Source organism: Leptonychotes weddellii, chromosome 9 (genome assembly GCF_054177405.1).
Source record: "Leptonychotes weddellii isolate Sample4059 chromosome 9, ASM5417740v2, whole genome shotgun sequence".
Classification (NCBI taxonomy): domain Eukaryota; kingdom Metazoa; phylum Chordata; class Mammalia; order Carnivora; family Phocidae; genus Leptonychotes; species Leptonychotes weddellii.
Window position 1 is genome coordinate 123,488,220 of NC_138377.1, and position 14,730 is coordinate 123,502,949.

Here is a 14,730-nt window from a genome sequence, read left to right on the forward strand (position 1 = left end):
GGAGGCGGCCTGGCCTAGAAGACCGGGCGGGCACACGTGCTGGAGGGTGAGAACGTCCCCCTCTGGTCGCCTCTTCCTCTCAACCCACCAAGAAGCAGGGACATGGGCCTCCCCTGACAGGGGGGCTGGAGGGTAGAGGGGATCATGCTTTTTGGTTTTTTTTTTTAATTATTTAAATTCAATTTAATTAACATATATTGTATTATTAGTTTCAGAGGTAGAGTTCAGGGATTCATCAGTTACATATAACACCCAGTGCTCATCCCATCACGTACCCTCCTTAACGCCCATCCCCCAGTGAGCCCATCCCCCCACTGACCCCCCCTCCCCTCCAGCGACCCCCGCTTTGCTCCCTGGAGTTAAGAGTCTCTTACGGTGTGTCTCCCTCTCTGTTTTCCTCTTATTTTTCCTTCAAGGGAATCATGCTTTTATCTGTGTATTGGAAGGGCAGGTAAAAGAGGTGAGGAAGTTAAAAGATCAATTATAAAAACTGGCTTAAAAAAAACCCCCTGCAACTGGGCACCTGGGTGGCTCAGTCAGTTACTTAATCTGCCTTCGGCTCAGGTCATGATCTCAGGGTCCTGGGATCGAGTTCCGCATCAGGGTCCCCACTCATCGGGGAGCCTGCTTCTCCCTCTCCCTCCACCCCTCCCCATGCTCATGTGCTCTCCCTCACTCTCTCTCTCAAATAAATACAATAAAATCTTAAAAAAAAACAACAACCCCAAAACCCTGCACGTTTAAGAATGAAAGCAGCAGAAATCGCTCACTGCATTCGACTTCCAGCACCGCCTGGAAGACTTATCTTTGACAGCACAGTATTTTTTCAACAATCACTTTGTTTTGTATTTTTCTTAATAATAAATTGATGGCCAGCCCCTCCTCCCCATCAAGTAGCCACTCCCCACCTCTGGAACATATTAAAACCTGCCCTCCCTGTTTCCACGTGGCCATACTTACCGATGCTGTTCTGTGCCCACCCGCCCACCCTGGGTTTCCAGCTCCGTAAATTCACGCGAGCGCATTTGTGTGCGTGTGAATGACCGCGGTGTCCTCACACCACGCCGTGCATCTGACAAAACCGGTCTTCCGAATGTTTGCCTCTTTAAACAAAAACGTGTGGCATACATTTTTATTAAATCATAGAAAACTCATTTGTATACAAATCGTTCCACTTTGGGCAAACTGGAATAATAAACAGCTGGGTAACAAAACAGTGGAAAGATACATCTTTACTTTTAGCCAAGACCAAGTGTCGTCACATTTATTAAAACAAAACAAAACAAAACGCTGAAACAATCCATAACAGGTTGTTGGCTTTTTTCACCCTTGGGCCGGAGGAATCATCTCTCTTACAACCCCCAATTCCCTTTGAGGATGTTTTTCATTACTTAAATCCACTGTAAGTTTAAAAGACGGTTCACCTGAAGTCTTAACGAGAAGTCAATTTCTCCCTCCCGAGTACCGTAAATGCCAAATTTCAAGAGATGGTCTCTTTTCACAGGACCGATGAAACTTCCCTTTTTACAACAGCAAATGTGTACCATGGTGTGGAATATATTTCAGAATAAGTTAAATATTAAGATGTTTGGTATGGCAGTCCTGCCCTACTTTTCTTCTACCGTGTACACTGGAATGTTCCTAACCTTACGCATTTATAAAAGGAGGAGGGCTGAGGGACCCAGTGATACTGAAGATCAGAACCGCATTCTCTAAACGCTTCGGCCGAGTATTTACAGATGGTCCTGCACTCCTTCCACAGGGGACCGAAATGACCAGACTCCGAGGTTCACCGAATGGAAACGGGCAGCCGCTCTCAAGTTGAGGCCGGCCCTCGCTCTGCCCTCGAGCAGAGACCCAGAGGTCACATTGTGGCACATCTGCACTCACCCCAATGACTCACGTAACAAACACAAATTAAATATTACCAAAGTCATTTTAAATTAAATTGAAGACCACTAAGTTTCCTGAATGCTTGCCACGCAGCGAGCACAGACATCCCCGTAACATCTTTGTTCCTGCGTGCTGGAAACCCACCTGCCTCCTCTGGGGGCTCCTTGAAGGTCCATGACACCCCCGAAGGGGAAGACACAAAGTAAAAGCAACTCTCCTCTCCAAACGGAGGCATAGTCTCAAAAAGCCATACTCCCAACCCCGAGTCTGGATTTCAGACTCATTAAAAGCAGGAACTGAAAAAATGTGATCTTGGGGCCTGGCTCCTCACCCGCGGTGGCCGTCTGCTTCCCCGGGACACTCAGCTGACCCTTCACTTCAAGCTGCCCCGAGGTCCTGGGCCCCCTGGTCAATTTGCAGACCTGGCGCGCTCCCGGGGAATGTGTAAACAAATGTGGGAAAAAACCGTGTTTCTGCCAGTGTTTGTTACGTCAGGGAAAAACCCCTGGGGCTAAGAAAAAAAATAGGAAGGGCTGCCCCCTAAAGTTGACTTCCTACAAGGCTTGTCTTTTGCTCATCCCGCCGCACAAGACGAGAAAGTCAACTCCAAGACCTTTTGCCCGGCTTGCCTCAAACGTTATTAAACAAAATGAGAGCCCTTATTACTCCTGAATTAGGGTAAACGCTTCTCCTCACGGACTTGGTCCACCCTCTTGTTACTATAGATGACCGGGAGAGGAGGCCAGGCTCTTATGCAGGTTGGGATTCTGGCTGTGTCTGTTCCGGCTGCGGACAGATGAGAACGTGGTGTTGCAGCCTGGGATCTTGCATTTGTGGGGCTGCCGGAGATGCACGGTTTTGTAGTGAGCCCTGAAGGTCCCTTTATTACTGTACGTCTTTTGGCAGAGGTGACACGTGATGGGCAACCCAGAAGGCAGGCTGGCGAGGCTCTGGTCAGCCTTCTCCATCAGGACACAGATGGGGTACTCATCTTCCCCAGGGACAAGGTTCGGCCCGTCACAGTTCCCATCGCTGTCCTCCATGAGCACAGTGCCCTCCTCGCTGGCCCCGTCTGAGTCCCAAGAGGAATGGTTGCTGCTCTCCGACTTCATGCTCGAGGTAGTGCTCAGATCCAAGACGGTGCCCTCGCTTGGCGGACCGGAGTTGTAGCTCTCCAGGCCGGCACTGTGGACTTGGGTTATCGGGTAAACCAGGCTGCCCATCCGACTCGCTCCCTTGAAGATGACAGATGTCTGGGAGGCTTGCTGCGTGAAAGCCACGTCCTGGAAGGTCTCCTTCGCCACGTCCTTCAGAAGGTAAGCTGCATGGAAATGGTCTTCGGGGCTCTCGAGTGCTTTCTGGGTCAACACTTTTTGGTGGAGGTTTAGGTTTGAACTGTGTCTACAAGAGTGAAAACATGGTTAGCGGTGGGTTGGGCTGTTGTTGTAAAAACAGTCATCATTCCGAGTGGAGACACTAGGTAGATACCAGAAAAATCTTGTGGCGTGGAAGGAGTGACCATAGGGGGGATGGGACGAAATGTGTGTCCAGTGGACATTGGCCCAGGGCTGTTCACTGCCTGTCGGAAGTTAGCACTGGCCAGGAAAGCCGGCCGTCTGGAAGCTGGGAATATGTAGTTCTTAATTTCTACCATGTGACGGACATGTAACTTCCCGCACCTCATCTACTGAGGACGGCCAGCCTACTCCAATTAGGTCAATTCCCCTGGGACCCTGGAACCAGGGGATCCCAGAGAACACTTGTCCCCATAAGTTAAGCAGAGGACTTTATTGCAATGAAACCAAGAAATACCTTCTAGAGCGGCACTGTCCAGTAGGATAGCTACTCCCACAGGACGAGTGAGCACCTGAAACGCGGCTGCGTCATACACAGAAATGATAATATCTGGATAGACTGACTAAAACAAAATACATTATTAAGACTTATTTCACCTGTGTCTTTTTATACTTCTTTAATGTGGTTCCTAGAAAATTTAAAATTTTCTATGTGGCATCAGGGTCTACAGCATTCACACTCACATGACCACAGAAGTGCTACAGGGGAGAAAGTCTGATTGGCTAGACATTGTGTGTGTGTGTGTGTGTGTGTGTGTGAGAGAGAGAGAGAGAGAGAGAGAGAGAGAATTTAAGTTCAGTTCATATTTGCAACGTTTCACAATAAACCAGACAGGAGTTTTGCAAATGCAGCACTGAACCCACCACCAATCTTCTACCCACTGATTATTCCTGAAGGGCAGATAATGAGTATCCATTACGACACATTCTTGCTCACACAATATCATTTGGATGTAACTTGTCAATCAATGTTGGCCGTGCTCAGAGATCCCCTGCTGACTTCGGACTGGCAAAAATAGCCCCAACTGCGAGGGTATGAGCTTAAAGGTGATAGGAAAGTGATTCCAAACAGAAAATACCTCCCCCCCCACCCGTACAGATCAGAATGCCTGCCAGGACCACCGGGTGAAAAACACCCCCACCAAAATAACTAAGAATCGAGTTTTCTCTTTGAAACCTCCAAAGACACAGTGGGGGTGGGGTGGGGGGGAATTCAGTCTTATTTCATAAAACGTATCAAATCTGCTATTCCACGTCTCTCTTCTATCCCTTACACATTCTTTCTCTGGACCTAATCAGAGCCGTGCTCCCAGATCACCCACTCTGCAAACAACTCTTATCAACGGCAGCTCCGCCCTGTGATTATGTCGGCGTTCTGGGTAGAAGGGGCAGGTACGTGTTGGCAGAAAACCAGACACTGGATTGACACGCAGGTCCCGGCACATAAGTAGTAGAAAAAAAAGTCAGACACGTTTACCGGAACCTTGCACAGGAAGGTCCCTGAGACAACAAAGCAAAGCTCTGGGCCTGAGTCCCCCAGGAACACCAGAAGCGAACCTGTGGGATCCTCCAACCTTCTCCTTAAGCCCTGGAGGGTTAGGTGCATTTCCCGAGGTGCCACGTCTCCTAAAACCAGTGACGACCACAAATGCAAAACCCTCTGGGCCACGTGCCAGGCTTCCTGTTGCTATCAGGACTGCTGATGCCGAGCATCCCCATCCCCACCCCCTCCTCCTCCTCCGTTTTGGCCTCGTCAGGCCAGTGGTTCTCAAAGTAGGGTCTGGGCACCCCTCGTGGTCCCTGAGCTTTTTTCAGGGGTGCCCTGAAGTCAAAACTCATCTCATCATCGTGATACTCAGACATGATCTTTTCCACTGTCGCTCCTTCATGAGTCTACCGTGGTTTTCCAGAGGCTACGTGACATGTGGTATTGGAACAGGCTGAAGGCCGAAGCCGATGTGAGAAACCAACTGTTTTCTGCTAAGCCAGACGTTACAGAGATTGGCAAAAATGTAAGACAAAGCCACTCTTCTCACGGAGTTTTTGTGCTGGAAAACGGGGTTATTTTCCATGACATGTTATGTACGGTTTTTTTTTTCCCCTTGTTTTTCATGTTATGTATGTTAACATATAATAGGTTTATTATTTTAAGTGATGAAATAAATATTAATTTTCTTCTGTTTTGGTTTCTAATGCAATGAACATCGATAACTTATAAACCCAAATGGACAAGTTCTTGAGGGCCCTGAAGTTCTAAGAATTTGTAAAAGGGGTTCTGAGACCAAAACGTCTGAGAGCTGCTGGTTTAGTCATGCCTCTTCCTCCAGGAAGCCCTCCCTAACTTCTCAGAAGAGTCTCGTCAGGGGCCCCCACTACGTGCCCACAGCAGCCTCTCTCTCCCATTATAGCGGCTGCTGCAATCAACCGTCAACGCCTATTTACTGCTCTGTCTCCCGCACTGGCCTTTGTGAGCAGAGACTGTGTCCACAGCACCTAACAGAAGGTTTTTAAATATTTTTTGGCTAAATAAGCATCCGCAGCATTGTCCCAGTCCCTTCCTGCGGGGTCCTACTGACTACTGTTGGCATCAGATTCAAGAGGGGAAGACACCTGTCCTGACAACACAGTTCTCATCGCTGGCCCGGAGAAAGGGTGGTGGCCCCCGGCCTGCCCACAAAGCTCTTTTTAAAATGGTGCCATTTTGGGGCGCCTGCGCAGCTCAGTGGGTTAAGCGCCTGCCTTCGGCTTGGGTCGTGATCCCAGGGTCCTGCAGTCGAGCCCCGCATCGGGCTCCCTGCTCCGCGGGGACTCTGCTTCTCCCTCTGCCTGAGCTCCCCCTGCTTGTGTGCTCTGTCAAAATAAATAAAGAAAATCTTCAAAATATATAAAATAAAATAAAATGGTGCCATTTTAATCAGGTTCTAGGTAAAATGAATTCCAAGTTCTAGACCACCAGAATTAGTAGTCTAAATTTAGAATTCAAGATGCTTTCCTGTGGTGGGGGAGAAGACCTGTGTCTACAAATAGCTCAGAATATAAGAAAATATTAAATATATGAAAAAATAAATATAAAACAAAGGCGAATGTTAAATTCAATATGCCTTCTAATTTAGTGCACACTGTAGGCCAGAATGGTATTGTAAGTATCAAGGATGATCTGACTGATGGGACTGTCTCTTCTTCCAACACAGAGCTCGTTCATGAACAAACTCTCCTCTTGGAGGACGAAGGAGAAGGACAGCTTTGCTAATCTGGGGACCCTGGTGGTCTGGTTCAACATGCCAGCAACAGAAACAGGAGTTTTAACTAATAACACCCATGCTCTATCCTCTTAGCTCAATGGGAGGATGTTCTTGCCCAAGTGCTTCAAGTCAAGCTCCTTTGAGCAAATGTAACATTTTACTATTCTGCAAACCATTTGGTATATTTCACGTTGCATTTCTTCGGAGAGCTAGTCCTTCCCCTAAAGCCTCCGGGGGTCACCTCTGGGTTATACGTGTCCTCCCCTTCCCAGGCTGGGGTGATGGGACTTGAGTTCATGAAGAAAAGCACAAGACAGTTGGGCCGGTGCTGTGTCCCAGAGTGATGACCGACTCTCTCTGCCCGGGCACTCGGCAAACGGCGAGACGCTGTGTGGGGCTCATGAACACCCCCCACCCAAAGACTTCTCAAGCTTTCAACCAACATCACAACCCCCGAAGTAAGCTGCTAATGAGTGCCTCTCTTCTCTGATATCTTAATAATGAAACATTCTCCAACCACACAGTTGTTCTTCCCTTCGAATGTAGCTGGTTAACTGGACGTAAGAGAAAACGTTTCATTTGATGGGCTTCGTATCATAAAATGGAAAAGTAGACAAGTTTTGTTGTCTTTGGTGATGCTTTAACCCCCCCTTCATGTGAGACTAGTTCATAATTCCTTATCCCAAACCATCTGCGCCAGACACGTTTCCGAATTCAGAGTTTCTCAGACTTTAGAAAGGCAGAGTGACGCATAAACTCTACTATTTTGTTCATGTCCCCGTAATAAATCCACGAGTATTTCTGCACTGAATGTATAATTTAAAAAATCCACACAAAGGGAGACTTTTTAAAAAAAAAAAAACAACAACAAAAAACAAGACAACCCATAGCCTCATGTGCTTTCAGGTCAGGTTTTGTGGTCAAATGCGTTTAGATCTGGAACTGAAAATTCCAGCATGCGGATGTAGAGAGCAGTGTTTCTCAAGCCGTGGTCCCTGGGATGGCAGGAGAGTATCACCTGGGAACTCAGAAACGCAAACCCTCAGGCCTCATCCCATACCCGCGGAAGCAGAAATTCTATGGGCAGGGCTCAGAAGGATGTGTTTTCAGCAACCCTCCCGGAGATTCGGGTGCATGCTGAAGTTTCGGCATCACGGCTCTGGAAGAAATGATGGCCAAGATGCGTCTTACCTGTCTCTGCTCCTGCGTGAGGGGAAGGTGGCTCTGCAGCCCTCCACCGTGCACACGTGCGTTTCTTTAGCGTGCATGTTCTTGTGGTGCATTTTCACACCGCAAGCGTTTTTGAAGGTCTTCTTGCAGATGTCACACTGGAAGCGAGTGTCTTCCTTCTGCCTCCCTAACGCGTGCTGACCCACGGGTTCCTGCTCCCTGGCGTCCTCGAAACAAGGAAAAGCCATTCCTCCGCCGGACAGAGCGCTGAAGAGCCCGCCAGCCAGCAGGCGCTGCTGCAGGTGGATGTAGTCAGGGAAGGGGACACAGGGCTCTGTCCCGGCTGTGAGGCGAGGCTCGCGGCCACCAGCCTCCGGCTCCCTTGGCACCGCGGTCAGGGCCAGCTTCTGCTCAGCCGCCCTCTCTGAGGGCCGTGTGGCCCGCTCGGGGGTCCTGCTCATGGCTCCGCTCGACTCCGTCCCTGAGTCTAGACGGCAGACCCTCTCCCCCTCCGGGAGGGGCGCCCCCGGGCCCCCGGACTGTGCGTGCCGCGCCCCAGGAGCTCTGTCCGACGACCGGGGGCTGCAGGCCTCGGGCTCGTCATCCCCGGCCACCCGCAGGGGCGCGTCTTCGTCTGAGCTGAGAGCGTGCCTCTTGTCACTGGCTACCCCCGCGGCCTCCTTCTCTATTTTGATAGGCATACTGGACTTGCGGGATTTCTTCTTGGGAAGGGCATCGAACGGGCCTTCGTTTGAAACCAGCTGCTCTGGGATGGAAGAGGACAGGAGAGGGAGAGAAGGGAGCACGCCGGGGGTGTTCGCCAACTCGGCTGGGGTGGCCGGACTGCGGTAGAAAGGAAGGACCGGCTGGACCGTCTTCAGGTTGGGGAAAAGCACCCCGTTTTGCCCCACGCTCGGGAAGGCCGGCTGGCCCCCCGGGTCGTCCCCGGACGCCGCGTAGCCAGGCAGGGGCCTGCAGTCTGGGGCCGGGAAGCCCGGGCGCTCGTAGCCCCCCGAGGCGGCCAGGTGCAGGCCGTTCCTCAGGTCTCTGTCCCTGTTGTTTCTGTTCATGGGCATGTGCAGCCGGGGGTTGGGGTTGGCACTGTGGCGGTTCCGGCTCCTCAGGGAGCTGAAGACCATGTTGCACCCTTCGATGGTGCACTTGTGCTTGATCTTCAGGTGGACGGCGTTGTAGTGGATCTTGAGCGTGCCTTTGTCGTAGAAGGTCTTCTCACACGCCGTGCAGAACACGCGGCCCTTCTTGGCGCCCAGGCTGTGCCTCTCGGGCCTCGCTTTGGCCTCGGGGGACAACTGTGTCCTTTCAAGTTTAGTGACAATGTTGTAGGGGCTGGAATCACTCAAAGGGGCGCCGTCTTCCTTTTTGGGAACCGTGTCCGGGCAGTTTAGACACGGCTCTTTTTCTGCCTGAAATGACGCGGGACTGGAGGTTAAGAAGCCGCCGCCGGGGAAGGGTCCGTGCATCTCCTGTTTGGGCTCCTGACTCTGGTCCTGCCCTGGCTCCAGCACGTACTGTTCGGGCAGCGACCCTATCAGCGTGGGGGGCACGGGGTTGAAGAACTGGAAGGGCAGCATGAAAGTCATGTTGTTTATGAGGTTCTCAAAGGGGTGCAGGCTGCTGGGGGTCCCCTTGTCCGCAGGGGCGGGGAGGCTGGTGCTCCTGTGGTTGCAGCTCTCGATGAACGCCCTGATGTCCACGTTCGCCGCGGCCGGCGGGAGGATGATGGACTGCTCCTCTTTCTCTTGGATCGCCATGAGCTCCACGATGGACTTGGTCTCCCCAAAGCGAAGGAACTGCTGCAGGGTGGCCACCTCTTCCTCACTGGTCATGATGCTCCAGTGATCCAGCACCTTTCCTGACGCATCCTAAACCAGAATCGTGAAGCGCAATTAATTTCCTACTCCGCACCCTCTTCTCTAGAAGGGGTCATACGGTCGGGGCCTCCGCTAGCCAGCCCCCCACTCACGCTACTCTCCTGGGCCAGAAACCCTACACGGAAAACCAACTGCACAAATGTAAACAGTGCTCTAAAAGACAGCAGTAAAATGCTAGGACTCCGGCCGAAGGGAAACTGAGTGATTATTTTCCATCTTACTTCAAACCAATTGGTTGTCTTGCAATCCGGTGTCATACCTTTCCCCCACTATAAAATGAACATCTGTATCGTTTGAACAATAGTCACTTCTAGATCTCAGAAGGAGGGAGGGAGCAGTCAGACCTAGACAGAGCTCAAGTATTTATTTGCTGCAAGGTTAATAATCTTCCCCAGCAACTAACATGAGAAAACAAATGAACCCGTATTGATCTACTGCCCGTGTTCACAAAGCAGAGCTGTAATTACACTGGCGTGTTGGAGATCTTTCAAACTCTAGCAAGGCCTAACTTTTCCCAAAACTACAATAAATATTTTATCACAGAACATGTATTTGATGGCCTACTGAGATTTTTCACAATGCATGGAAGAGTTTTGAAGATGATGAGGGATGTAACGTCATAAATTTTTGATGCACTAGAGGTTCAAGGTAATTGATTCCATATTTTTAATCCTAACACTAGAAAGCAAGATTATTAGGATCATTAAATATTGATCTATGTCATAATGTAAGATCATAATGCTACCCTACATAAAAGGTTGCTTCTAGCCTGCTGGGGGTCCTGCACCCGAGGTGAGCAAACGCGCCTCCACAGGATGATCATGGGCTTCAGAGTTAAAAAGAAACAGGTTCGAATCCTGGGTCTGCCACTTACGACCTGAATGCCGTTGGCCAAGATTCAGAAGCACTCTGAGCCTCTGGCTTTTTCAACTGGAAAATGGGGATAATTCACCTGCCCTGAGAAATTTTACTGGAAGAGGGTCCAGGCTGATAAAAGACTAAGTGCTTGTGTTGATGATGACATGGCCTACCTGGGGTAAGACTCAAGTGCACGTTAGTCTTGGAAGTATATTCATCCCCCCATTTCACTGAAATTTTGACATTTTCTAGTAGAGTGTCAAGGGGTAAAAAAAAAAAAAAAAAAAAAGCTGTCGTTGCTCCCTACGTCGGAGAAATGATATAATTCGTCCCAGGAAATTATGTTCTTTGCCTGTGGATATGAAACACGAGGGCCTACCTCCATGACAAGGTCTAGAAGGACGTAAGACTACTCTGCAAGGGAACAGACAGGGAGAAGGGGCTAAAGGCACAAGGGAGGGATGCAGAGAACACGGGAAGAGGCCAAAGGGGAATCGAGGGGAGAGAGAACAAGCAGGAGCCAGAACACAGACGCATCACAGGGTGATGGAGCCTGGGAAGGAAGGCCAGCTTCTGCAATGTGCTTCTGGAACATACGCTCCTCTCACCCCCAAACCCTCAGTCTTGTGTCCGTAGGTGGCCTGCGGATAGTAACCCGGGGCCAAGGCTTCACTGTAGGACAGTCGGCTTAGTGATACCCAGATCACAGAATATGTCCACGCTCCCGTGTCTGGAAGTTTCACTGGTATCGAGGAAAGCACCAGATTCTTCCCAGAACATCAGGTGGGGGTTCAAGCCATTACGAAAGGATGCCCGCCCACGGCTGGAGCAACCGGGTTACACCAGTTACACACACATGGATTGGAGAAGACATTCCAGGAGAACCGTGCCCATGTTCCCCATACCTGAAGCACGTATCCCCGGATGTAATCCTGGAGGGTCCAGTCCAACGCGTGCAGGATCTGCAGCACCTCATCTTGCTTCAGCACACTGAAGAGCCGGTCCAATAGGATTTTCAGGCGAACAGGGATGGCCTGGGTCCCGTAGAGCATGAGGCTGCTAATATCAAACACCACATTGGACTGGACAATTTCTACCTGGCTTGTGGGATACACGGGGGGGATCCTCAGCTTGCTCAGAGCTGAAAAATCAAATCGAAGAAACACCCTTCATGAAGATTTTTACTTCTCAGAGAAACACTGCACGGGGGTGGGCTAGCGCTATGTTTTCCGACAGGAATATGCAAATGGTTCACAATCCTAACAGCTACCAGGCTCTACGTTATTCACAGGAATTTCTAAAATAAAATGAACTGGCCTGAGACTTCTTTTCTCCCGTCCCTGTCCCTAAGGGGTGAAAAACAGCCCCATGTAGGGCAGGTGCAAGGAAAAGGATAAAGACAAAGGTGGCAGGCACATTAATCAAAAGGCTGAAAAATCGGGCAGAACAGGGTCTGCTGGTGAAGAGCTGGGGCTTGGGGATCGGATGGATCTGGGTCCGTCCCCTCGTCTGCCACGTCCTAGCTGTCAGGCTTGGCCAGTTAAGCCGCCAAAATCTACGCCGTCCCATGCGACAGTCCTCGGTTGCACACAGCTATGTAGATTTAGGAAATTTTTAATTTTATGGAATTATTTTTACTTTCTTAAATTATTTTATTTCTTAAATTAAATAAAATCAGAAATTCAGTTCTTCAGAGTCCCACTGGTCACATTTCAAGTATTCAGCAGCCACATGGGGCTAAGTGTGGGATCAGCAAATAAAAATACGGGGACAAACTGAGGGTTCTAGAGGGGAGGGGGGGAGGGGGACGGGTTAGCCTGGTGATGGGTATTAAAGAGGGCATGTATTGAATGGAGCACTGAGTGTTATACGAAAATAATGAATCATGGAACACTACCTCCAAAAGCAATGATGTCATGTATGGTGATTAACATAACAAAATAAAATTAAAAAAAAAAAAGAACTAACCAAACCTAAAAAAAAAAAAAAAAGATTTCTCTAGGCTGGAATTTAAAGTGTATCTTATTTAACCATTACAAAAAAAAAAAAAAAATACAGGATGCCCGGTGAAATGTGAACATGAATTTCACATAAACAGGGAGTAAGTGGGATAGGTTTATCCTAAAACTATTCACCGGGACATACGTAGGCTAAAATAATCATTTTACCCGGCAATCCTGGAGGCTGCTGCATTAGACAACGCAGGACATTTCTGTTGCTGCAGGAGGACCGCCCCGAAGCCCCTGCTTCTCTGTCTGCAGAGCGGGGCTAAGACAAGACCCCACCCACCATGCAGCGTCCTTAAGCTTCAAAAAGGGAACATACAGAAAGCTCTCCGCCTGTCGGCTGGCAAGAGCGGGGACACCCACGTGTTGGCTGTCCTTCTCAGGCATGAGCTCCATTTGCGATTTACTCTAAGTCATTCAGAGGGGACACGAGAGGCCGAGGGAGGAGGAGGAAAAATAAGGTTACCGTGGGCCACCCATCCGTGTCTGCACTGCTCACATTGGCGGTGGTTTATCTTCCCGGGTTTGAAACTCTGGCAGCTACAGTCCAGGGTGCAGCTGATGGCCTGCAAGAGAGAACACGGACCGCGAGCACGGGAGTGGTGCGCAGAGGCCCGGCCGCGCTCACAACACCGGCCATGGGCCGCGGCCCGGTAACGTCCACGGGGCAGCATGCGCCCACGCCGTGCCAGGCGCAGGCGGGAGGCCCCGGACCCCGGACCCAAGAGCGACTGGCGAACACATCCCACAGCGGCTCTGCGCGCGACAGGGGGCTAGGGAACATCAGCACGCTCTGTGGGAATATTCTGGACAGAGGTATCTTGCTTGTTAATTTTTTTTTTAAAAGATTTTATTCATTTATTAAAGAGAGAGAGAGAGAGAGAGAGGGACGCCTGTGTGGCTCAGTCGGTTAAGCGTCTGTCTTCAGCTCAGGTCAGGATCTCAAGGTCCTGGGATCAAGCCCCGCATCGGGCTCCCTGCTCTGCAGCGAGTTTGCTTCTCCCTCTGCCTGCCACTCCCCCTGCTTGTGCACGTGCTCTCTCCCCCTATCTGACAAATAAATAAGAATCTTTAAAAAAGTGAAATATTTATAGAAAAAATAAAGCACACGAGTGGGGGGACGGGGAGAAGCAGAGGGACAAGCAGACTCCCTGCTGAGAAGGGAGCCTGACTCCCGGCTCGATCCCAGAACTCTGGGATCATGACCTGAGCCGAAGGCAGATGCTCAACCGACTGAGCCCCCCAGGTGCCCCCTTGCTTGTTATTAAGAGCACAGAAAGGGTGAACAGTCACATTTTCACCAATCTCTAAGTTGACCAAAGCAGTCGCCCCCGAAAGTTACATGGGGACTGTCCTGGAACAAGTGAGAGAGAATGATCTGAATGGAGAATCATCCAAATGTGGACACAGTTATTTCCCCACGTGGGCCGAGGCTAAAAGTCCACATGGACAGAGGACATGCCGAGGCCGACCACACTGAGGACGACTCCCGGGTTCCACCCCCTGGGCTGCGTGGCTGCCGAGGCCCGGCCAGGCGGGTGGACCCGTGCGCACGCCCAGCTGCACGTTCACGTTCACTCGGCGGGAAGAGAATACACAAAGGTACGTGTCGGCTAAGTTCTGGTATTGAGAACAAAGCTTCCCATGCATTTTTAAGACGAATTCCTCCAAAGGGGATAGAGGTCTGAGGAATGTGATGTATTATTGAGAAAAAGCTCTCCCGGAAGCTGCATCAGTGAAACTCCCAGAAGAGCCTCCCTGAACTAGGGTGTGCGTGTTTGGGGGGGACCTCCATCTGTCAATTAAAGGACTCTGTGGCCTCGTGTGGGGACAGGAAAGGGTACACTCTGTCCCAGGACTTGGGAAACTCACTTTAAGGAGAATGTGACTAGTCTTCACTTAAAAATCAGTTGCCGGTGGGAACGTAAAATGGCACATCGACTTTGGAAAACCAGTCTGCAGTACCTCAAAAAGTTAAACGTGAGGTTACCATGTGACCCTGCAATTCCACCCCTAGGTATGCGCCCAAAAGAAATGAAAACACAGGCCCACGTAGAAGCTTGTACCCGAATGGGCATAGCTACATTATTTATAGTCAAAAAGTGAAAACAACCCCAGTGTCCACCAACTGATGAATGGATAAACAAAATGGGGCGTATCCATGCAATGGACTATTCAGCCATAAAAAGGAATGAAGTACTGACATATACTACAGCATGTATGAACCTTGAAGACACGCTCAGTGAAATAAACCAAGGAAGAAAGTCACAGGTGGTAGGATTCCATTCACATGAAATGTCAAGAGGAGGTCAAT

At 50.0% G+C, this 14,730-nt stretch overlaps 1 protein-coding gene across 1 annotated transcript; it reads right to left on the reverse strand.

The window, feature by feature from the left end:
* Positions 1-1,125: 1,125 nt before the first annotated feature.
* On the reverse strand, positions 1,126-13,090 carry BNC1 (basonuclin zinc finger protein 1). Its single transcript, XM_006746859.3, has 4 exons — positions 12,883-13,090; positions 11,316-11,551; positions 7,682-9,543; positions 1,126-3,294 (listed from the first exon to the last, which is right to left on the reverse strand). Exons 1-4 carry the CDS (start codon positions 13,088-13,090, stop codon positions 2,613-2,615), a joined length of 2,988 nt encoding a protein of 995 aa, XP_006746922.2. The 3' UTR covers positions 1,126-2,612.
* Between the last annotated feature and the right edge of the window lie 1,640 nt (positions 13,091-14,730).